At 41.6% G+C, this 22,878-nt stretch overlaps 1 protein-coding gene across 1 annotated transcript in view; it reads right to left on the bottom strand.

The window, feature by feature from the left end:
* Positions 1-22,878, bottom strand: part of SH3YL1 (SH3 and SYLF domain containing 1) — an 83,901-nt gene that overhangs the window by 45,082 nt on the left and 15,941 nt on the right. The window contains exons 2-5 of the mRNA XM_065401390.1: positions 20,965-21,075; positions 19,797-19,910; positions 11,153-11,217; positions 690-802 (exon numbers count right to left, since the gene is read on the bottom strand). Coding sequence (XP_065257462.1) covers positions 690-802; positions 11,153-11,217; positions 19,797-19,910; positions 20,965-21,075 — 403 coding nt within the window. The remainder of the gene's footprint in view (positions 1-689; positions 803-11,152; positions 11,218-19,796; positions 19,911-20,964; positions 21,076-22,878) is intronic.

Genomic DNA, 22,878 nt, shown 5'->3' with positions numbered 1-22,878 from the left:
ATCATTTAATCAATACCCAATTTTCTGTCAAAAAATGGGTTTGACAGAATTTTTTTGGCGACTTTAAAACAGTCAAACAATTGGTCAACCCAAACAAATGACCACACCAGAATAAAAGTTAGAATGTTGCCCACAGTCATTTCTCTCAAGCAAAAGACTGAGTGAAAAAGAGGAGTCTTAAATTGGCTCAAGGCTAACAAACTTGGGGTCTGATAGACCAACAAGGTAATCTAATCGTAGAACTCAGGGCCCTCCACTAAGAACTTCCTGTATTAGTTCCCAGATGTTCAAATTCTAGGGCCTTTCTGAACCTAGCTGATTTCATCTTTCTCAATCATACACAGAAAGAAGCAATCAATTCTTCTTTCCACTTACAAACAGTCTCCATCTAAGCTAGACTGAACTTCTATTAGCCTTCCTCTTTCCCATTGCTTTTTGTAGGCTTGGTTGAGAGAAAGACAAGACCTGACTGAGACCGCACAATCTGTATCCAATTAAAGTGGCATAATACTATGAAGACAACACTGGCCAAGCGAACGATAGGTTTTCCACAAAATTATTGAGCAGTTTGTTAGAATACACTAAATAAAATTTACAAGTATATTTTAAATAGGATTATGGAAGTACTTTTTTGTTAATACATACATTTAAAACACATTACTTGAATTTTATATTTTAATGCTACTCACCTTCCCAAAGGCCCAATTGCCACTGTAAAATTTCCTCCAAGTGTAAGATTGCCACCTTTTGCAAAAGCTTCAACTGCTCTTTCATGGTTCAGTATTATTACTAAATCTGACACCTAGAAATCAAGTAAAAACAACTATATTTGCTACTTGAAACAAATATTTGAAAGTTCATCTATCTCAAGAAGGAAAGAACACAAACATGCAAATCTGTAGATCAGCAAAAACACGGGAGTATATAAACCATTTTCTGGAGTGAGCCAACTTCAAGATATCCTCCTAGTGAAAAATTAGACTAAGAAACTGAGCATTTTTATTACTCTTGATCATTTAAGTATTGTGGCAACATGGCCAAGGATGCAGCTAGAGGGTTTTTTGTTGTTGTTGCTGTTCTCTCTCTCTCCTCTTTGTCTACCATTCACCTGTCCTGAAAGATGGAAGCAACAGGAAAAAGAAAAAAAGGCATTGAGGAAAATACCTATGATTACAGTTTCCCATTATCAATGGAAACCCATTTTCTGGCTACAGCAAGCCGGATTATGATGCTTTGCCAACTAAGGGCTGGTCCACACTAACCCTCCAGTTCGAACTAAGATACGCAACTTCAGCTACGTGAATAACGTAGCTGAAGTTGAAGTACCTTAGTTCGAACTTAAAGGTACTTACCAAAGGTCCACATGCAGCAGGCAGGCTCCCCCGTCGACTCCGCCTACTCCTCTCGCGGAGCAGGAGTACCGGCATCGACGGCGAGCACTTCCAGGATCGATCCCAGAAGATCGATTGCTTACCGCCGAACCCGGAGGGAAGTATAGATGTACCCTTAATGTTATACCAGTCTGACACTGATCACAGGAAAGATAATGGAGCAGCTGATACAGGACTCGATTAATAAAGAATTAAAAGAAGGAACTATAATTAATGCCACTCAACATAGGTCTATGGAAAATAGTTCCATTCAAACAAACTTGATATATTTTTTGGTTGAGATTACAAGTTTGGTTGATAAAGCTAATAACGTTCATAAAATATATTTAGACTTCTGAAAGACATTAGACTTGGCACTGCACAACATGATTAAAAAATAGAAGAATACAAGGTTAACATGGCACACATTAAATGGATTAAATGCTGCCTAACTGATAGGTTACCATAATGTAATGGTAAACAGGGAATCAGTATCAAGGTGGTATGTTTCTAGTGGGGTCCCACAGAGATCAGTTCTTGGCTTTATGCTACTTAACAATTTTATCAATAACCTGGAAGAAAACCTGAAATCATCACTGATAAAGTTTGCAGATGACATTGTGACATTATTTGATTAAAATATGACCATATAGATTACTGTTGCAACCACTGTTATATATTTGCAACAAATCTTGTACAAAGATTGTCAAGTAAGGTGTCTATGGAAATGTTATGATTTGCTGAATATGATTATGCTATTTGTATGCATGTATCATTCTTGTATTTGAAGTTGAGAGTATTGGCTCTACACCTGGATTTTAAATGTTTGTTCCTCGGGTAACGCCCACAAGGTATTTAGCCTGCACATCTCGAAGGGACTATTCAAATTAAGTAGCTAATCAAGGAGCATTTAACTCACAATGGAAGATCCCCATCTACCCTGAATGGATTTTCCTGTGAATGTGCTGTTTGAGGTATAGGTAATGACTTCTACTGTAACTAAGAGGAATCATGCATGGATATGTGACTTGCCCATGTGACTCCAAACACCATCTTGTCACCTGTGATTTTCCACTGGCTGGGCTGAGGGCTTTGTTTGAAACAGTGGGTTTCCCTCCACATGGCAGAAGCTATAAAAGGCCCTGAAAACACCTCCATTTTGCCTTTTTCCTGCTCCAGCCTCTGGACTATGGATTTATATTAATGGGAGCATTCTAACCAAGGGATCGAGGACCTTCCAATGATTTGGAAGCAACCAGAGACTTGATTTAAGCCAGCAGTTTATTCCATCACTGCTACAAGCCTGATCCAAGAACTTTGCAATTGTTGTATGTATTTGATTCCTTTCACCAATTTTAATTCTCACTTTTCTTTCTTTCTTTTTATAAATAAACCTTTAGATTTTAGTTACTAAAGGATTGGCATCAGCGTGATTTTTAGGTAAGATCTGAGTTATATATTGACCTGGGTGTGTGGCTGGTCCTTTGGGATCAGAAGAACCTTTTATTTGATTAAACTGGTTTTAAAGAACCACTCATCTCTAAGCCTAGTGTTTTTGGTGGCGATACAAGGACTGGAATGCCTAAGGAAACTGCTTTTCTGACTTCTTGTTAGTCAGTATGGTGAAACAGAAGTTTACTTTTGTTGCTGGTTTGGTACATCTTAAGGAAGAATGACCACAGCATTCTGGGGGTGTATCCGCCCTATTTCTCAGCAGTTTGTCCTGAATTTCGTATTCTCAGTTGTGACCCACAAAGACACAGTTACAGACACAAAAACTGGGGGAGTAGTAAAAAATGAAGCGGACAAGTCATTGATACAAAGAGATCTGGACTGCTTGGTAAATTGGGCACAAACAAATAATATTCAGTTTAATATGGCTAAATAAAAATGTATGCATCAAGGAACAAAGAATGTAGGCCATATTTACATGACAGGGGACTCTATCCTGGGAAGCAGGGACTCTGAAAAAGATTGGGGGTTGTGATGGATAATCAGTGGAATATGAGCTCCCAGTATGATGCAGTGGCCAAAAGAGCTAATGTGATCCTTAGATGCATAAACAGGGGAAGCTCAAGTAGAAGACGAAAGTTATTTTACTGCTATATTTAGCACTGGGGCAACCACTGCTGTTATATTGTGTGCTGTTCTGGTGCCCACAATTGAAGAAGATGGTGGAAAACTTGAGAGGGGTCAGAAAAGAGCCACAAGAATCATTAAAGGATTAGAAAACCTGGCTTATAGTGACTGCCTCAAGGAGCTCAATCTCTTTAGTTTACAAAGGAGTGACTTGATCACAGTTCATAAGTTCCTACATGGGTGTGACGTTATTGACATAATCTGGGACTGTATAGAACGTGGTTGCAACCAAGGTCCTGTAGTGGCACCAAATCTTGTATAAAGGGGGTCAAATAGGGTGTCTAAGACAAGATTATGATTTGCTGGTTATGTTATGCTATCTGTATGCATATATCATTTTTGTATTTGAAGTTATAAATATTGGCTCTATAATGTCTGTATTTCAAACTTATGCTGTGCTTCTGGGTGACATCCCAAACAAGTTGGTGTTAGCTCTGCCTAGACTGCTTGATGGCCCATTAAGGACCATCAGCTATACAATTGACCCATTGAGAGAAGGCAGATACACCTTGTAACTCAGCAAAGTATGCAGGAACTTGCCCATGTGACTCCAGACTCCATTTTGCTGTAATTTTCCACAGTAAGGACAAAGAGGTGTTCTTACACCTGGAAAAGACTATAAAAGGCTGATGCCTCATCTCCATCTGGTCTTCAATCCTGCTTCATACCTCTGGAGGGACTTTGCTACAAGGAAGCTCTACACATCCCCAGCTGGGGATGTACTCCAGAGACTTGATTTGAACCTGCAGTTTATTCTATCACTACTACAAGCCTGAACTAAGAACTTTGCCCTTACTGTATGTAATTGATTCCATTTAACCAATTCTAGCTCTCATCTATATCTTTTTCCTTTTATGAATAAACCTTTAGATTTTAGATTCTAAAGGATTGGCAACAGCGTGATTTGTGGGTAAGATTTGATTTGTATATTGACCTGGGTCCGGGGCTTGGTCCTTTGGGATTGAGAGAACCTTTTTTCTTTTACTGGGGTGTTGGTTTTCATAACCATTTGTCGCCATAACGAGTGGCACTGGTGGCGATACTGGGAAATTGGAGTGTCTAAGGGAATTGCTTGTGTGACTTGTGGTTAGCCAGTGGGGTGAGACCAAAGTCTTCTCTGTTTGGCTGGTTTGGTTTGCCTTAGAGGTGGAAAAACCCCAGCCTTGGGCTGTGACTGCCCTGCTTGAAGCAATTTGTCCTGAATTGATACTCTCCGTATCAATTCAGGACAAATTGTTACAATGGGGAACAATTGTTACAATGGGGAACAATTGTTACAATGGGGAACAAATATTTAACAACAGGCTTTTCCAACTGGCAGAAAAAGGTATAACATGATCCAGTGGCAGGAAGTTGAATCTAGACAAATTCAGCCTGTAAATAAGGTGTACGTTTTTAAGAATTAGAATAATTAACCACTGGAATAATTTACCCAGGGTCATGATAGATTCTCCCATACTGACAAATTTTAAATCAAGATAGGACGTTTTTTCTAAAAGATGTGCTCTAGGAATTATTTGGGGAAGTTCTATGGCCAGTGTTATACAGGACATCGTACTAGATGATCACAATGGTCTCTTTGGCCTGGGAATCTATGAATCCTCCTGTAATTTTTTTCTAAGTAATATCAATAAGAAGCATTATAGAAAAAGAAAACTTGTCTAAAACCAAGGCCTGGTTCTAACAGGGTGATTCAGACTGGAAAAACTAAAAGGCAAACAGTTTAATAAACAGAGCTAAATAAATTTAATTATTTTTTAGGAAAAGTGGTGGAAGGGTCCTTTACTGGGTCTGGGTCCTAAATGGTAATATCATTATATTTCAAAATTTTACAAATCTGCTTTATAACAAATCAAAGTACATAGCTTTAGTGCCAGGAAGACTGCCCTTAGCTCCAAAAATGTTGCTATGCATCTCTGTTCCTGGTTAAGAAGCTCCCCGGAAGATTTTGTGGAAATATGGGTTCTGTACTCCAGTAGGCTGGCATCCATTGTTACCTCTAAATGGGGTGGTGTGTTAAGCAGCCATTCATTTGACTCATTTGATATCCCTGGTCATCCATCAGGTTAAGGACTTGACTGATGGTGGGGTTGGGAGAAACTTTTCCAAGTTTCTCAAGTGGTCAGGGCAGAGAAGGCAGAATGAACTGCTGGATGATTTGGGAATGAAGCACTATGCAGAACAGGAGAGAGATCAGTTCACTGGCCGGAAAGAGGTGGCCAGCAATTGCAGCTTCTGAATCATTTCCAGAGATGGAGACAATCAAGATGTTGATGTCCACCCCCATGTTGGTGATCCTGAGCCGAGATCAAGGATCTCTTTTCTTTGTTCACTTATAAATCTCATGAATATGAACATTTTCAGAACATAAGCTACAAGTATAAACTTATTCTGAATCCATCCTAGAAAGGCCCTCTTTTGTCGCTTGTATAATAATATAGATACACACTTATACATGCACACTCAGAAAAAAAAAATAACCTAGAGAACATAGGACTTTTTTAAAAGTAAAATGCCATAAACTGTAGTTCCCATTTACTTACTGGCAAAAACGCTAAGAAAGCATGAAAGTAAATACTATTACACCTCTACCCCGATATAATGCGACCCGATATAACACGAATTCGGATATAACGCGGTAAAGCAGTGCTCCAGGGGGGGTGGGGCCGCGCACTCCGGCAGATCAAAACAAGTTTGATATAACGTGGTTTCACCTATAACGTGGTAAGATTTTTTGGCTCCCAAGGACAGCGTTATAACGGGGTAGAGGTGTATCTGTGAAATTAAAGATGTCAAACTATGAGAAAAGACGTGCACACAGACAAATACGTACACAAAACATGTGCATATAATCAGCTGTATAAATATGAAGCTGAATACTTGAAGGAGGCTGTTGTATATTCTGTAAAATTTTCAAAAGCATCAAACTCAGGGCACAAAATTGTTCAGAATGGTTGCTATATTTTCCTCATTTTTTTCATAACTGATTATGTACATTAAAATATTTTGTGTAGAAAAATCAATAGTGAATGGTTAGATTACTTATAAGATGCCAAATATGATTAATTATAAAGATTTCTATGATCAGTCACCACATCCAATAGTGTTGACATTTCACTCATAAAGAGACGAAATGTAAAAATGTAACCCTAACACCACCACACACATTTCTCAGAGGGTGCTGTGAAAGTAAAGTCATTAATGTCTGTGAAGACTCGGGTATTATAGTGATGAGCCTACAGAAAAGCCCAGGAGGAAATTAGTAATTCTGTGTTCATGGCAGGGTTTGAACAGCGTGCAGTAACAAGCTCTGAGGCCACACACTGAACAATGAGGAAAACACAAAATACTGAATAGGTGCTTATTAAGTGACCACTGGAATGCCTTGCAAAAAGCACAGGCTGGTTAGATGGCTAGGAGCGTGCCAGGGGCAGGGCTCCAGCACACAGCACTGCATCCCACAGGGCCGCCCAGGGAGGCTGCTGTAATTCAGATAGGCCCCCAAAGCTCTCTAAATTGCATTTGTGTCATCCCCAGTCACTCAACTGGCCCAAGATCAGGAAGGTAGAAAGGCTGATTAAAGCCACATTAGCCTCCCTATCCTTTGGGCTGTGATTCTCACCCAAGGAAAGCAAATGTAGCACCAATACTAAAACTTTTATCCTAACTAAAATAATGGAACAAATATAAAGGGATAACAATTCTTAGAGGATGAGGCTTGGTCTACACTACAATGCTTGCGTCAACCTAATTATGTCAGTGTCTACACTACAATGCTGCTTCCGCTGAAGTAAGTCGCCCACTACGCAGACATAACAACTTCACTTCCACGAGAGGCGTAGTGCTTATGTCGACGTAGTTAGGGCAACCCAGTGCCCATGTAGACACTGCATTACTTACACCGCCTATTGGCTGTCAGTCCTGAGCGGGGCTGACAGCTGGAGCCCCTACACCTCCCCAATCTGGTGCTGTCAGCCCGAGATGTCAGACAGGCACCAGGCTGACAGCTGGGGCTGTCAGCACCAGGGCAGGGGAGTGAGCCCAACAACTGGCTGACAGCTGGGTTTGTCGGTGCCAGGGCTGCCGGGCTCCAGCTGTCATTGTCCCACAGTGCCTCACTACTGTCAGTGGAAGTGCTCCTGGTGAGGATGCGCAGCATTGACAGAAGGAGCATAGTGTTGATGTGGACAACCGCTTTAATTACTGCGGTGGCGGTATGTCGACTTAAGTCAATTTAATTTTGTAGTGTAGACAACCCCTTAGAGAACCATGACCAAAAAGCAGCCTGAGCTTTTTTTAAAACACAAACCTGTATTTAGATATCATGTTATAAAACAGTGATTCTTACCAGATAAAGCTGGTTGTTTGGGAATGTTGTGTTATACAATTACATTATTATTGAAGGAACAGAATACTGTAGATGTTACATATTTGATTTTTAATCAGGTATTTGACAGAGGTTCACAAAATGTACCCAAATATAATTCAAGTTGACTTGTGGATGAAAACTGCCATGGAAACTGAAAGTCTGTAAGTAAAGGAAAATGAAATAGCAATATATTGACATTGAGGAAGTTGTCTAGTGCAGTGGTTCTCAAACTAGGGCCGGCGCTTGTTCGGGGAAAGCCTCTGGCGGGCCGGACCGGTTTGTTTACCTGCCGCGTCCGCAGGTTCGGCCGATCGCGGCTCCCACTGGCCGCGGTTCCCCGCTCCAGGCCAATGGGGGCTGCAGGAAAGGCGGCCAGCACGTCTCTCGGCCCACTCCGCTTCCTGCAGTCCCCACTGGCCTGGAGCAGCAAACCGTGGCCAGTGGGAGCTGCGATCGGCCGAACCTGCGGACGCGGCAGGTAAACAAACTGGCCCGCCAGGGGCTTTCCCTGAACAAGCGCCGGCCCTAGTTTGAGAACCACAGGTCTAGTGGAACTACAGGAACAGGTGTTAAGTCTTACCTAACGTAACATCTCTATTAATGATCTCAAACAGAACTAAAATCTAATAAAGTTTAGATAGGGTACTTAACTGAAATGTGTTACCAAAAACTAATTAATTAAATAAATATAATAAATTATAATAAATTATAACAAAGAATTAATACAAAGGGATCTTGACCCCAATCAGGCAAGGCACTTAATACCGTGCACTTTAATCTGGTACCAAGTAGGTAGAAATATGAACAAGAAAACTGAACAATTTGGAAAATTACAACTTTACTATATTAGGTAGAAAATATATAGAGATATTTAATTGTGGGGAGGAGGGGGAGAAACCTAAGAAACACCAAAGAGGTACAAAAAAAATTTAGGATACATTTCAGAAAAAAAAAAAACCTTCCTAACAGTGAAACAGTTTCCCAAGAAAAGTATCTGAAGCCCTATCAATTGGGGCATATAAAACATATAAGACTGAACTATACACCACTACATATACCCAAAGGAACAGGTTAGGTGATCTAATAAGTTTGTTGCCTCTCTAATGTCTTTGGTTTTAGGATTCTAGGATCACAGAATAAATTTCTTGAACAATACACAGAGCATTTAAAACTATGGTAACAGATAAACCTTGTAAAGGTCATATCAGACTAACTGAAACATGAGAAGAAATATATGACTAATTTGAAAAATAATAAATATTAAGTATGTTGGACTGACTACGTATATAGCAATGGAAAATGCAAATGAAAACATCACATTTTATTGAAAATATAAAAAACATGGCTCCATGAATCACTGACCTTTAGGGAAAAAACATCTTTCAGAAATAGTCCCTTGTTTACTCCTTCACTAGTGGTAAGGATTCTATCAGGTGCAGAACTACATAACAGAAGCACATTACCAAAGAACAGAATAAACTCTTATAGACAGGCTTGGCAGAATTTGATTTTTATAATTCTGACAGATAATATTGATGTTTATTTTAAGCATATTTAAATATTTGTATTGATTTTAATTTTCACAGTTGCGGGAAATTATGGGGTCCAGACAATTATTTAATGCCAAATGCTGAGATTCAAAAGTTAAAGCTTTATAACCTTTAAAACACAAATTGTCAACATCACGTCTAAATATACAAAGTAAATATTCTTAAATCAACAAATCATACCTGTTTGTACTAATCCATTTGCTAGTCCATTTGTAACAAGCCTAATTCAAAAGCCTAAATCACTGTTTGTTTTTTTATTCTAATAAAATTTCTCAGGCAGCATTTTTCTTACTTTGGCTATCTGTAAATTTCCATGATCATCAATGGAAATTTTTTTATCAGTTTAAGTACAAACTTAAGTACAATTAAGTGATATGAACTGATTATTGGAACATAAGGTGTGCCATATGAGAGGCCAGTTGCATATGTGGAAAGTGTACCAAGATACTGCAGGTGCTAGGGAGAAGAAATTTCTGGAATAATTAGGTGCTATGTAGTTTAACAACTTTCAACCATAATTCTGCATTTCCTGGATTGCAAGTGCTTTGATGTGTCAAACTTAACATTACATTATTGTTATGGGAGGGAGGAGGAGATCTGTCATGTACTTTAATCTAAAGAAGTACACATAAACATTATATTGAGAACGAAAGAAAGAGCAAGTCCTGTTTGGCTACAAAAATACATATACACATATGTACAAACTAGAATTCCAATGACAAGGCATTTTTTTCCAGTCCCGATAGCTCATGTGCACCACACTTAAAAAGTTGTCCCTCTGTCGAGAAATGTTATTTTTGGCACTACTCCAAGACTCAATACAACAAGTCCTGGGCATGAAACCAGTGTAAATTTAAATCCTTGACTGTTTCAGCAGGTTTTGCAAAGCCAGTAAGACTAAGAATCAAAATATGTGGTTTTCTCTAGAGATCACTGTAAGAAACCTGACAGGTTTTATATTGGGTACCTCTCACTGTAGCAGACAATATTTCACCAATGCCACTGAAAAGTTTATTACTTCATTTTCTAATGTTTAGAAACAGCATGCTTTATGTAAGAGCACACTTACAGTTGATATATGCTGGAGTAAGTAAGTGATTTGCACATAAAACTTTTTGTTAATTAACGTAATTCATGCATCTACTGTGCTTTTAACACTGTTTTCACTTAGCTAGGTTTAACTTTAAAAGGGGGCAGTTTTACCCATTTGTTTTTATGTAATTTACCTTCACTTGTATCCATCAATCCTTTTTTGGGGGGGGGGGGGCACTATACAGTTCCTCTTACCATTTAGCACACACCGCTATCTAATTTCACTTTATCTGCCAACACAATCTGTATATAATCCTATCAAGTCCAACTACAAAATCTTCTATCCCCTTTATCTCACTTCTTTATCCCAGGTACAATATTTTTTTTTAATCAAACAGGTCACTTGTTTCTACTCTTTAGAAATGCATTAATTAATGCTTAATTATACTTCAGTTAATTAGCAAAGAGATCAGATAATAATGTACCAATCTTCATTGCTGGATTTTTTACATCCCATTCAAAATATATCATTTTATGAAAACATGAGAAAAATTCATACTGTACATGCAATATTGTAAAATAAGTTTCAATTATAGTTCATGTACACTGAAACAATGCATATTTCAAGATCAATGGATGTAGCATAGAAAACTCTACTTTTGTAAGATATTACAAATGTATTTAATCCTTACCTCAATTCCAATTTCAAATCCACCACCAAGGCCAGCTATCCCTATTGCAGAAGGAGAAGACCAACCTGACCCACACAAAATAAGATACATATTACAAAATTTCAACCATATCACCATTTAACTGTAGTAAGTTCTCCCTTTTACAGAAACTAAAGGTTAACTAATACAATATGAAAAATATTACAAGTCATTGCATTTGACATACAAATTTTCAAACTGAAACCTAAAAAATTACAAAGCTAAATATATTTTTCTCTTGTTTTTAAAATGCGCCTCAAAATTTTCAGTGCCATCCAAAACTAACTTTGAAAGTCATGTTTTCAAAGTAAAAACTGCTTTTCATGGAAGGCACCTGAAGAACTGGCAACATCAAGTAGATAGCAAATGAAAACAGTGCTGCCTGGGGACAGTTTGTTCGATAAATAATATTGCAATAGTAAAGAAAAAAATCCAAATTATAAAATTGCATTTCAATAGTTAAAAGGACATAATTACTGAAAAACAACAGTGCACATTGGAAATTTCACTGTAATTCTGATTACCATATCAAAGGGACACTTCAGAGACAGCACCATTTACACTGAAGAACTCTTATTTTAGGCCAACTGTCTGCAATTGTTTAAAATATATTAAGGTGCATGTTTTCAAAAGCATTTTTCAAACATCATATATTTAGATTCAGTTAATCTTTTGGATACCAAGGCTTGTTTCAAAAAGTATCGCAATACTTCACACAGAACATCAGAGGTTTGAAAATATGAAGGTTTATGTGGTGCATCAATGTAGCTAAACATTTTTGTTCGGTTACTTTTACTAGTGGTCATGTATTTCTGCTAACAGTTACTTCCCATTGCTATGCCTTTGTGTGCTTCACAGCACTTTTATAAACAAACAAAGAATTAGTTCTCACATTTAAACCGACCAACAGAGCAGAAATCTATTGCATACTAAATATCTTCATTAGCTAAGGAACTATTTCATAACACTGTAGTGAGCTACTGCATATTGAATTCCTAATACATATTACTTAATGTTACTTACTGTAATACTTCTACTGGTAAATATTGATTTTAAACACAAACAACACTATTTCTAATTATAAATCAACAGAGACAGACAAATAAGCCTTGGTAACTTAGTAACAGTATAGGAACGATGAGTGTCAGAAACACCATTGAACACTCTGAAATATTTTTCACCCAGGGCCATAAACAGGGTGGGGCAAGTGGCAGCCATGCACGGCGCAAAGTCATAGAGGAGGAAAAATGGGGCAGAAAAATGCCCCCCAAAACAAGCAGGGGGTGCAAATATGATTGCTTACCCCATTCCTAAAATGTCTAGTTACATCTCTGCTTCCACCATTTCAGTGTAGCTCTGCCTCTGATTTAGGATTTTGTCCTTGACAGAATTATTGGCATTATGTAACTAAGGCCTGGTCTACACTAGGAGCTTATATCGAATTTAGCGCCGTTACATCGAATTAACCCTGCACCCGTCCACACCAGGAAGCTACTTAGTTCGAAATAGAGCTCTTTTAAATTCGACTTCTGTAATCCTCGAAAACGAGAGGAGTAGCGCTAAATTCGAAATGGCAATATCGAATTAGGCTAGGTGTGGATGGAAATCGACGGTAATAGCTCCGGGAGCTATCCCACAGTGCACCACTCTGTTGACGCTCTGGACAGCAGTCTGAGCTCGGATGCTCTGACCAGCCACACAGGAAAAGCCCCGGGAAAATTTGAATTCCTTTTCCTGTCTGGCCACTTTGAATCTCATTTTCTGTTTGGACAGCGTGGAGAGCTCAGCAGCACTAGCAACGATGCAGAGCTCTCCAGCAGAGTTGGCCGTGCAATCTAATAGAAAGAGGGCCCCAGCATGGACTGATCGGGAGGTCTTGGATCTCATCGCTGTGTGGGGCGATGAGTCCGTGCTTTCAGAGCTGCGCTCCAAAAGAAGGAATGCAAAGATCTATGAGAAGATCTCTAAAGCCATGGCAGAGAGAGGATACAGCCGGGATGCAACGCAGTGCCGCGTGAAAATCAAGGAGCTGAGACAAGGCTACCAAAAAACCAAAGAGGCAAACCGACGCTCCGGATCCCAGCCCCACACATCACGTTTCTACGAGGCACTGCATTCCATCCTAGGTGCGGCCGCCACCACTACCCCACCAGTGACCGTGGACTCCGAGGATGGGATATTGTCCACGGCCGGTTCCTCCTCGGAAATGTTAGGTGACGGGGAAGATGAGGAAGGAGATGAGGAGGACGAGGCAGTCGACAGCGCTTGCACCACTGATTTCAACGACAGCCAGGAGCTCTTCATCACCCTTACCGAGATCCCCTACCAACCGTCCACAGCCCTTACCCCGGACACCGAATCAGGGGAAGGATCAAGCAGTGAGTGCTTTAAACATCTAAACATTTCATTTTAACATAAGTGGAATATTTATATTGTTAAGAATGGGCTTTTCAGTCACTCAGTTAAACATAGAAACTTTTATTAATAACAAAACAGGAATAATAACTATATCAGTAATTTGTTGTTCATGATTTAGTTGGCTTAGTAAACTTTTTTCTACTAACTATGTATAGAAAATCAAGTACTGTCCGGATATTCATGATTAGTCCACAACACGGCCCCTCCACTCTGTAGTCCGTTATGCTCAACTTAAAGGAAAAGGCGGTCAATGTGCCCGGGAATGGACAGACAGTCCTCCTGTGATAGCTCCGCATAGCTCTCCTGGAGGTACCGCTCCAGCATGCGCACGAGGTTCAACGGCAGGGCAATCTTGTTTGGTCCCCCGTGGTAGCACACGTTCCCACGCCATGAGTCCATGAGGTAGTCGGGGATCAGTGCGCGGCACAGCATGGCGGCATATGGCCCAGGCCTCTGCATGCATTCACGCAGCATCCTTCCCCTCTCGGTCTCCGAGATCCTCATGAGGGTTATGTCACACATGACGCCCTGCTTTAAATTAGGGAGGGGAATGTTAGTATTTGGACTGCTTTACAGCCACGCGGTGGAGGCGGCAGAGGGGCAGCATACAGGGATCTTTCCCGGGGACAGCCGCGAGGTGGTGGGACAGGGGCAGAGCTCATGCTTCCCTGATTGCTGCCAGCAGAGAGTGGCCTTGCATTCAGTGCGAAAGGAGCCCAGTGCTACTATTACATGTTTAAGCTGCCACAAGTCTACGGCTTACCATGTTTTCCCGCAGCAGAAGTAGAGGTGTCCTGCAACGCTTCTCTGATTGCAACTGCAGGACCCCAGACACATAAGGCGAGGGCCGAAAATTCGACCTTGTCCTGAGTGCGCATGTGAAAGGTGCAGTGCATGGTGTTGTTCACAGAGAAAGACTATGCTCTTTGTTAGCAACTTCATTTATCTGTCTCAGGAATTTACTCCCTTTTTCCCATTCCAACAGACACATCTGCGACTGTCTCCCAACCCAGCCTGGCATCACACTCCCAGAGGCTAGCGCAGATTAGAAGAAGGAAGAGAAAAACTCGTGAAGACATGTTTTATGAACTTATGGAGTGCTCACGAGAGCAGGCAGCCCAGACGACACAGTGGAGGGAGAACTTGTCACAAATGCACAGAGCAGTCATGGAACGGGAGGAGAGGTGGCGCCAGGAGGACCAGCAGGCTACTCAAACCCTGCTTGGACTAATGAGGGAGCAAACGGAGACGCTCCGGCGCCTAGTGGATGTTCTGCAAGACCGGAGGCAGGAGGACAGAGCACTGCTGCTGTCTATCTCTAACCGCCCTCCCCCGCCACCAAGTCCCACACCCCCCTCACCAAAAGTACAAAGAAGGAGGGGCGGCAAGGGCCGTTAAAACTGTCAGTCGGCCACTGCACAGTGCTGCAGCAATGGAAGGCTCTCGTTCCAAAGTTTGAAAAGTCCTTTCCTACCCATCTCACACTAGCCCATGTCCAAGTTTCCTTCCCCCCCCCCCTTTTCATGTGCGGTTCGTAATAAAACATCGGTTTCTGTTAAGTACTGTTTCCGAGAGTGTCTTTTGGAGGGGATTCTGTCTGAAGGGGGGGAAGGGGTTTGTTACTTGGACAGGACAGTCACCTGTAGCAGGCTACAGAGGCAGGGGCAGGTCCAGCATCAGGACACATACACAGCACAGTCACCAGTTACCCTGGTCAGTCTGGGAGGCGGTTTTCTTGTTCTGGGGTGCGAGGGGGTTGATCTGTGACTTTGTGTCGGGGGAGGGCAGTTAGAGATCCTATGCCGCGGTCCTTATCCTGGATCACAGAGCCACGCAGCAGGGGATCTGTTACCCTCCGCCCCCTGCCAGAAAGTCACTTGGCCGACACATACATCCAGTCCCGCCCAGGACTGCTGGCAGGCTGCGTTGAAACAACCAATGCAGCACTGCGGAGCCAGTCATTCCCGGACTTTAGAAGCATCATTTGCATCAAAACAGTAAGCCCGCCCCCCGCCACAGTCTGCGTCCCCGGTTTAAAACATTCCCGCGAAAACAGTAAAAAAGAGAACCTTGTTCATTAACAGAACAGAACAGATTTTATTTGTTGGGAAGGTGGGGAAGGGGGTATGTAACTTGGAAGGATAGTCAACAGTAACTGGGTAAAGAAACGGGGGCAGGTTCAGCATCTGTGTCCACAAAGTAAAAAGTCACTGGAGACCCTGTTCAGTCAGGAACCTGGCTTTCAAAGCCTCCCTGATGCACAGTGCGTCCCGCTGTGATCTTCTAATCGCCCTGCTGTCTGGCTGGACGTAATCAGAAGCCAGGCTATTTGCCTCAACCTCCCACCCCGACATATAGGTCTCCCCCTTGCTCTCACACAAATTGTGGAGCACACAGCAAGCAGCTATCACAATGGGGATATTGGTCTCGCTGAGATCACAGCGAGTGAGTAGGCTTCTCCATCTGCCCTTGAGACGGCCAAAAGCACACTCCACCACCATTCTGCACTTGCTGAGCCGGTAGTTGAATAGTTCTTTCCCTGACTCCAGTGCGCCAGTGTAGGGCTTCATGAGCCAGGGCATTAGCGGGTATGCAGGGTCCCCGAGGATGACTGTAGGCATCTCCACATCCCCAACAGTTACTTTGTGGTCCGGGAAGTAAATACCTTCCTGCAGCCGTCTACACAGACCAGAGTTCCTGAACACCCTAGCGTCATGAACCTTGCCAGGCCATCCAACGTAGATATTGGTAAAACGTCCCCGATGGTCCACCAGTGCTTGCAGCACCATGGAAAAGTAGCCCTTCCGGTTGATGTACTGGCTAGCCTGGTGGTCCGGTGCCAGGATAGGGATGTGAGTCCCATCTATAGCCCCACCGCAGTTTGGGAATCCCATCTCGGCAAAGCCATCTCTGATGAGCTCCACGTTTCCCAGGGTCACTACCTTAGATAGCAGTAGCTTGACGATTGCCCTGGCTACTTGCATAACAGCAACCCCCACGGTAGACTTGCCCACGCCAAACTGGTTAGCGACGGACCGGTAGCTGTCTGGCGTTGCGAGCTTCCAGAGGGCTATGGCCACTCGCTTCTGGACAGTCAGGGCTGCCCGCATCCGGGTGTCCTTTCGCTTCAGGGCAGGGGACAGCAACTCACACAGTTCGAGGAAAGTCCCCTTCCGCATGCGAAAGTTGCGCAGCCACTGGGATTCATCCCAGACCTGCAGCACTATGCGGTCCCACCATTCCGTGCTGGTTTCACGGGCCCAGAATCGCCGTTCAACAGTATCAACAAGACCCAGTGACAGCGAGATGTCCTGGGCGCTGGGTCTCATGTTCTCAGAGAGGTCGGAGCTAGTGTCCGACTTCATGCCGTCACGGTAGTGCCGTAGCCTCCTCTCATGATTGATCTGCAGCTGCCTCTGGTACAGGTGGAGGAGAAGCTGCGAGGCGTTGAGAACTGCCACAACTGCAGCGATGGTCGCAGCGGGATCCATGCTCGCACTGCTGTGGCGTCCGCGCTGTCAGTAATCAGAAAAGCGCGCGAACTGATTTCCCGCCGGCGCTTTCAGGGAGGGAGGGAGGGAGGGCTTGAGTGACGGACGGATGACGACAGGCGCCCAAAAGCACCCTCGACACATTTTTTTACCCAGAAGGCATTTGGGGCTCGACCCAGAATTCCAATGGGCAGGGGGGACTGCGGGAACTGTGGGATAGCTGCCCACAGTGCACCGCTTCCAATGTCGACGCTTGCCCCGTTAGTGTGGACTCACAAAGTCTCACAAAGTCGAATTACTGTCCTTAGTGTGGACACACACGTTCGACTTAGTAATATCGATTCCACATAGTCGAATTAACTAAAATCGAAGTACTCTCGTAGTGTAGACAAGGCCTAAGAGTTGAACTAGCCTCTCATCTGAACACAGGTGAAGAAATATTCAGGATATCAAAATGCTTATAGTTTTGACACCCAGTAAGCAGAACCTTTAGTTCAGCACTCATTATAGCTATTTTACAGTTTCTCTTTTGGACAGGATTCCTACCTGCCCCTCAAAAAGTCCCCAAGCCAGTACATTTGGTTATTTGGATGTAAATTGTTGCATTCTGGGTAGCTTTCCCATGCCTGCTGACAGCAATTCCGGGCCCCAGGGCAGAAAAGTCAATTGCCCCCCTAGAAAGGGATGGCTGAGGTTTACGATACTACTTTTTATCCTATTGATAACACATTAGAACCCACTATGCGTAAGTTGTGGTGTTGCTTGACCTAGTTATCTTTTTTTTTTTTCCAGTTACAGCACCAGTATTAAATAAACTGTGAAACTAAATGTAAGATGTAGAATTTGTTATTTTGAATTATATATTTAAATTAAATAAATACATTATGAATTAAATTAATTAATATATAAACATTTAAAGAAACACAAAGTAAGAAAACACCTAAAGTATCAACTAGGCGAATTAAACACCTAATTGTGATTCATGTGTAATCTAAAGACAAGGAAAAAACTGATATACAAGATGTAACTGAATACGACCAACAAAGTTCAACTATACAATACCTGCACTACTGGTGCTGTGGGACATCAACACCCAGAGCAATGAGGAGATGGCAAGCATGGTGCGGCCACATCTATTGGGAGGCGGCCGGGGTGAAGGCAGAGGGAAAACCCATGCCTCATTCCTTGGCTGAGCGGTGGAGGTGGCGCATCATAATGCGCTTGTGATAGCAGCTGGTCAGCCAATGATAGAATCAGTGAAAGGGGGGAGGGGGTAGTCCCAGCTGCCTCTTGGCAAATTTAGGATGGCTCGAGTGGGTGGCTGAACTTGCTGGCTTGTGTTTGGCGAGGAGCTGCAGCCCTGGGGGAGGAAATCTGGTAGCATAGAGGGAACTTGTTCCTCTTTAAAGTCTCCTCAGGCTCAGGGGCTCCTGAGCAGCCAGAGGAGGCAGCAAGCTCCATGCTTCCCAGGCTGCTATTGCTGATGCTCTGACAGACTGCCAGACCAGCAGGGTGCAGCAGCGCTCTAGCAAACTGTTACTGTAACCATGAGGGATGGCGCTCTGTACAGAGCAGCAGCAGCAGGAAACCGGATTTCTTTTTTGTAATCTTAATTTTTATTTAAAAAATACGTTATCTATCCCACCCACACGGGCCCTTTTAAATCACCGGGCTCCTGAGCAATTCACCTCTTTGCCCTCCCTGTCGGCAGGCCTGAGATCTCCTAGAATAATAATCATGCGTGTGAACTCCATAAGTAGTGCTGAAGATTGGCCTGTAAAAGGTTTTCTTCCTAAGGAGTGGTGCAAGGGCTGCGGTGAGACCTTCGAAATCAGTCCACTAAAAAGTAACAAGTTTAAAACTGGATTGTTTTCCCGACACAACATATAAAACTTACCTATGAAACTCATTTTCAAAAGATCACACACAAATAATAATGATAATAATATGTAGATACCCTACTACGTTAAACATATTACAAGAGCTATTAACCTTCATGCTTCAAAACAATTCTAAAATTGTTCACTATGGGGATATTACACATTGTTCTGAAGGCTCTAGCACTAGCTATTGTTACACTGCATGTGCATTAGAAAATATCATACTGTTTTCCAACAAAGATGCTGAAAAACCTAAGTCCAGTCAACAGTAGTGCTTGCAGCACTACTGCTGCCAGGGCGGCTCCAGGCACCAGCGCAGCAAGTGTGTGTCTGGGGCGGCAAGCCGCGGGGGGCAGCCTGCCGGTCGCTGTGAGGGCGGCCGTCAGGTGGCCTTTGGCGGCGTGCCTGCGGGAGGTCCAACGGTCCCGCGGTTTCGGCGGCGGGTATGCCAAAGCTGCGGGACCGGCAGATCACCCGCAGAAACACCACCGAATCCGCGTGACCACGGACCGCCCGCAGGCATGCCACCCAAGGCCGCCTGACTGCCGTGCTTGGGGCGGCAAAAAACATAGAGCCGCCCCTGAGTGCTGCAATGTTGCTGGAAAACAGATACAAAATTTTCTAATGTAAAAATCAGCCTTAGAGACAGGCTACTGGACTAGACAGATCACTGGTTTGATCCAGTATGGCATTTCCTATGTTCTAGTTTATTAAAAGAAAAGAAAAAAATAAAGGAAGAAAGAAAAATGAATTACACTTATTTTGAAGTTTCCCCTGACATAGAAAAGGAAGATACACATTCTAATTCTTGGTTTGACTGAGAAAATGTCACCTTACCTCCATTAGGAAGACGTGCTAATACAATCCCGCTGCCTCCTCGAGCAGTTACCAAAAATCCGGCTTTGATAACAGACAAAACTGCAAGGCCTTTAGCTTTAGCTATTACATTGGCTGAAAACAGATATTAATTATTTAAAAATTAACATTTTCAAAAGAGCATAAAGAACATACTAAAACACAATCATGACTTAAAAAACAGCCATACATTTAACAATTTTGAATAAGAAAGAGACAAATAAATTTATAACAAAAAAGTGAGCTAAATTAGTGAAATACAAAAAGAAATGGAGACTCAACATCCCTGCCTCAATGGATTTTTCAAGTGGAGAATTTTAACAGTAACAGAGTCCAGGTTAATCTGTAATCATTTTATAAAAATGATTAACATCCCCATTGTTATTCAATACTTGGGCTCATAATAAAATGACATCAGAAAAGAAAATCTAGTTTTATTATATATCTTTTGGAACACAACTAGTATAAATTAAAAAAAAACACCTTGGAATATGGGACAAGGAAGGGAAATTAGAACACAGAGGGGAAAAAAGATAGAGATGGCAGAAAAAAAAGAACAGTGGGAAACAGAGTCAGATGGCCTGATTCTCCTCTTATATCGTTTTATACTGGTTTAACTCCATTTACCTCCATTTTGATTTACAGTAGGGTCATAGGAAAATAATGTACAGAGATTATTTTTAGCCATATAACATATCTTAAAAATGTGTATATTAAGGCTACAATTCTACCTTGAGGATTCTGGTGATATTAACAAACTACTACAGATGTACAGGTTTTAATTACTATATCTGGTCCTCCCTATGTGCCAGTCTATACAGGGCAAATATGGAGCCCCAATCCACACCATGCAGATGTCCACCAACATAGCCACTCTTACAGTGACTTTTGCTAATGGGCAGAGGTGGGGTGGGGTGGGGAATAAGTTGTGAGAAAGATTCAGCACAGAACCCCTGGACAAGAATGAATTTTACCTCTTAAGAGTAAATTCATTTCACAAAAATTATAGCTATAGGGTCCAGGTCTTCATTACACTTGGAGAAAATGCACAGTGAACGCAGTAGGTAATCATGAAGACAATGAGAGTTTTGCCCAAGTGAGGTCTGAAGAAGTGAGCCCTTCAATTGCAACAAATTTGTATCTTACTAACCTGGTATGATCTTATCAGGTCCATTTCTGGAAGTTATTTCTGTAAATTCTCGTAATATTTTAGCTGCCTTTTTTGCTTCTGACTTCAAGTTGGAAGGTATAGGATTATTCACTGTAAAACACAATAGAAAATATATAATGTGACTATTGAAATTATACTCTTGGAGTCACAGTTTAAAAGAGTTCATCCTTTTTTACTGGTTTTTATTTTTAAAGTGACAAGAGCAACCTAACACAATAAACTAATGCAAGCATTTGTATGTAGGAATCCTAAAAAATATACCAACCACCTAATAACAATACAATAAAGACAAGAAGAAATGGTCTCCACTTTCTCTATACTTTATGCCACAAGCACTATTCTCTTCCTCAGAAGCCCCTTTTATTAAAAGGCCCTGAAATTGAACAAATACAGGCTATTGTGGACTAAAGGGCATGAAGGAGCAAAATTCCAAAGGAAAAAGGCTTTCACAAAGAACACCCCGTCAACAGCAACTTCTCTTTTATACCAAGAGGGATCCAACTGAAAAACCTCTGTAAACTTCAGCTGTGGAAGTGCAACATAGGGAGAGGGACAGCCTCGCAGGAAGGAAGATACTAATTCATTTAGGGTTTTAAATGTCAAACAGCATCAGCTCCACTCTGGAAACCTACAAAGCAGCCAATTTTTAATAAGAATGACAATTACATTCAGACCTTTCCATAAGTTAATTAGATTTGTTTCATTTAAGCAATTAATAGACAGCATGTTTGTCACCTGTTTACTAGCAATTATTACTTGTTTATAGCACCTCAAAAATAAGCTAGGTGCTTCAAAAAAAAAAAAAAAAAAAAAAAGTTATCAAATCACTGACCCTACCTAAAAGATTGTAAAATCTTAGGCTCCAATCCTGTAAACACATACTTATGTGAATAACTTTACACATGTGAGTAGTACTGTTGTGTCCACACATCAAGGAGGGCCAGCACTCTTACTCTTTTATCTGCCACAACGGAAAAGCCAGTACTGGTTCTCAAAAATATTGAAGGAAGCAGGAGTGTTATGCTACTTTTTCCAACGTGAAATATTCCTGCCTCTCACAATTTCTGCTTTTACTGGCAGAAAATGATCTTAGAACAAGCAATCCTTTGGGCATTAAACCCAGAAAAAGTTTAAACAAAAAGGAAAAAAAAATCACATTTGCAGGGCAGTGACTAAGTGAAAAGTTAGCCACTCTAATTAGAGTGCCTAAAATTTTCATTCACTCCTTTGCTCTACATAACTTTTTAACCCATAGCCATAGGGCAACTAGTCAAGCCTTCAATCAACAAGGAAGACACATCAATGTCTCTTGAGTAGCACTTCTAAATTGGCCGAACAGTACAAGAAGTGTCCCATTATTACTAAGCCCTACAAGTCTAAGAATGAGATGAGACATTAGGCTGCTTCTGAAAAAAAAATAAAAAATCTTAAAGTCCTGATTTTACACACATTTTATGATTTTCAATTAAACACAAGATGTTTCTACATCAAAATTTTCTTCTTATATGACAAAACTTGTGATTATCTTGTCTGATGTCTTCATGTAAGCATCTAATTTTGAAAGATCATCATTCTTCCTTATGAATACACTCAACAGTTTGAGATTATTTCCATCACTGTATGATGCTTCTCGTTGAATCATGTTTATGTCCCAGGCCCATCATTGGATGCGGAGAATACCTACATTTTGTATTAATACCAAAGCCTAAACTCTGAGATACTTCAGAAAAGTCCACAAAAACCTTTGGCTATTGATTCAGTTTAAGTTTTATGACAAATAAGCCTGCTGTAAAAACTGCTAAAAATATATTTGTTCTGTATTTTAACCTCCCTCTATAGGCGGCATACACTATGGATTTGAAACAAACATTCAACTGTAGATAAATTAGTCAG

This window comes from Emys orbicularis, chromosome 3 (genome assembly GCF_028017835.1).
Source record: "Emys orbicularis isolate rEmyOrb1 chromosome 3, rEmyOrb1.hap1, whole genome shotgun sequence".
Lineage (NCBI taxonomy): Eukaryota > Metazoa > Chordata > Testudines > Emydidae > Emys > Emys orbicularis.
Note: the sequence above shows the minus strand (reverse complement) of the source record. Positions and strands in the feature narration are given on the sequence as shown.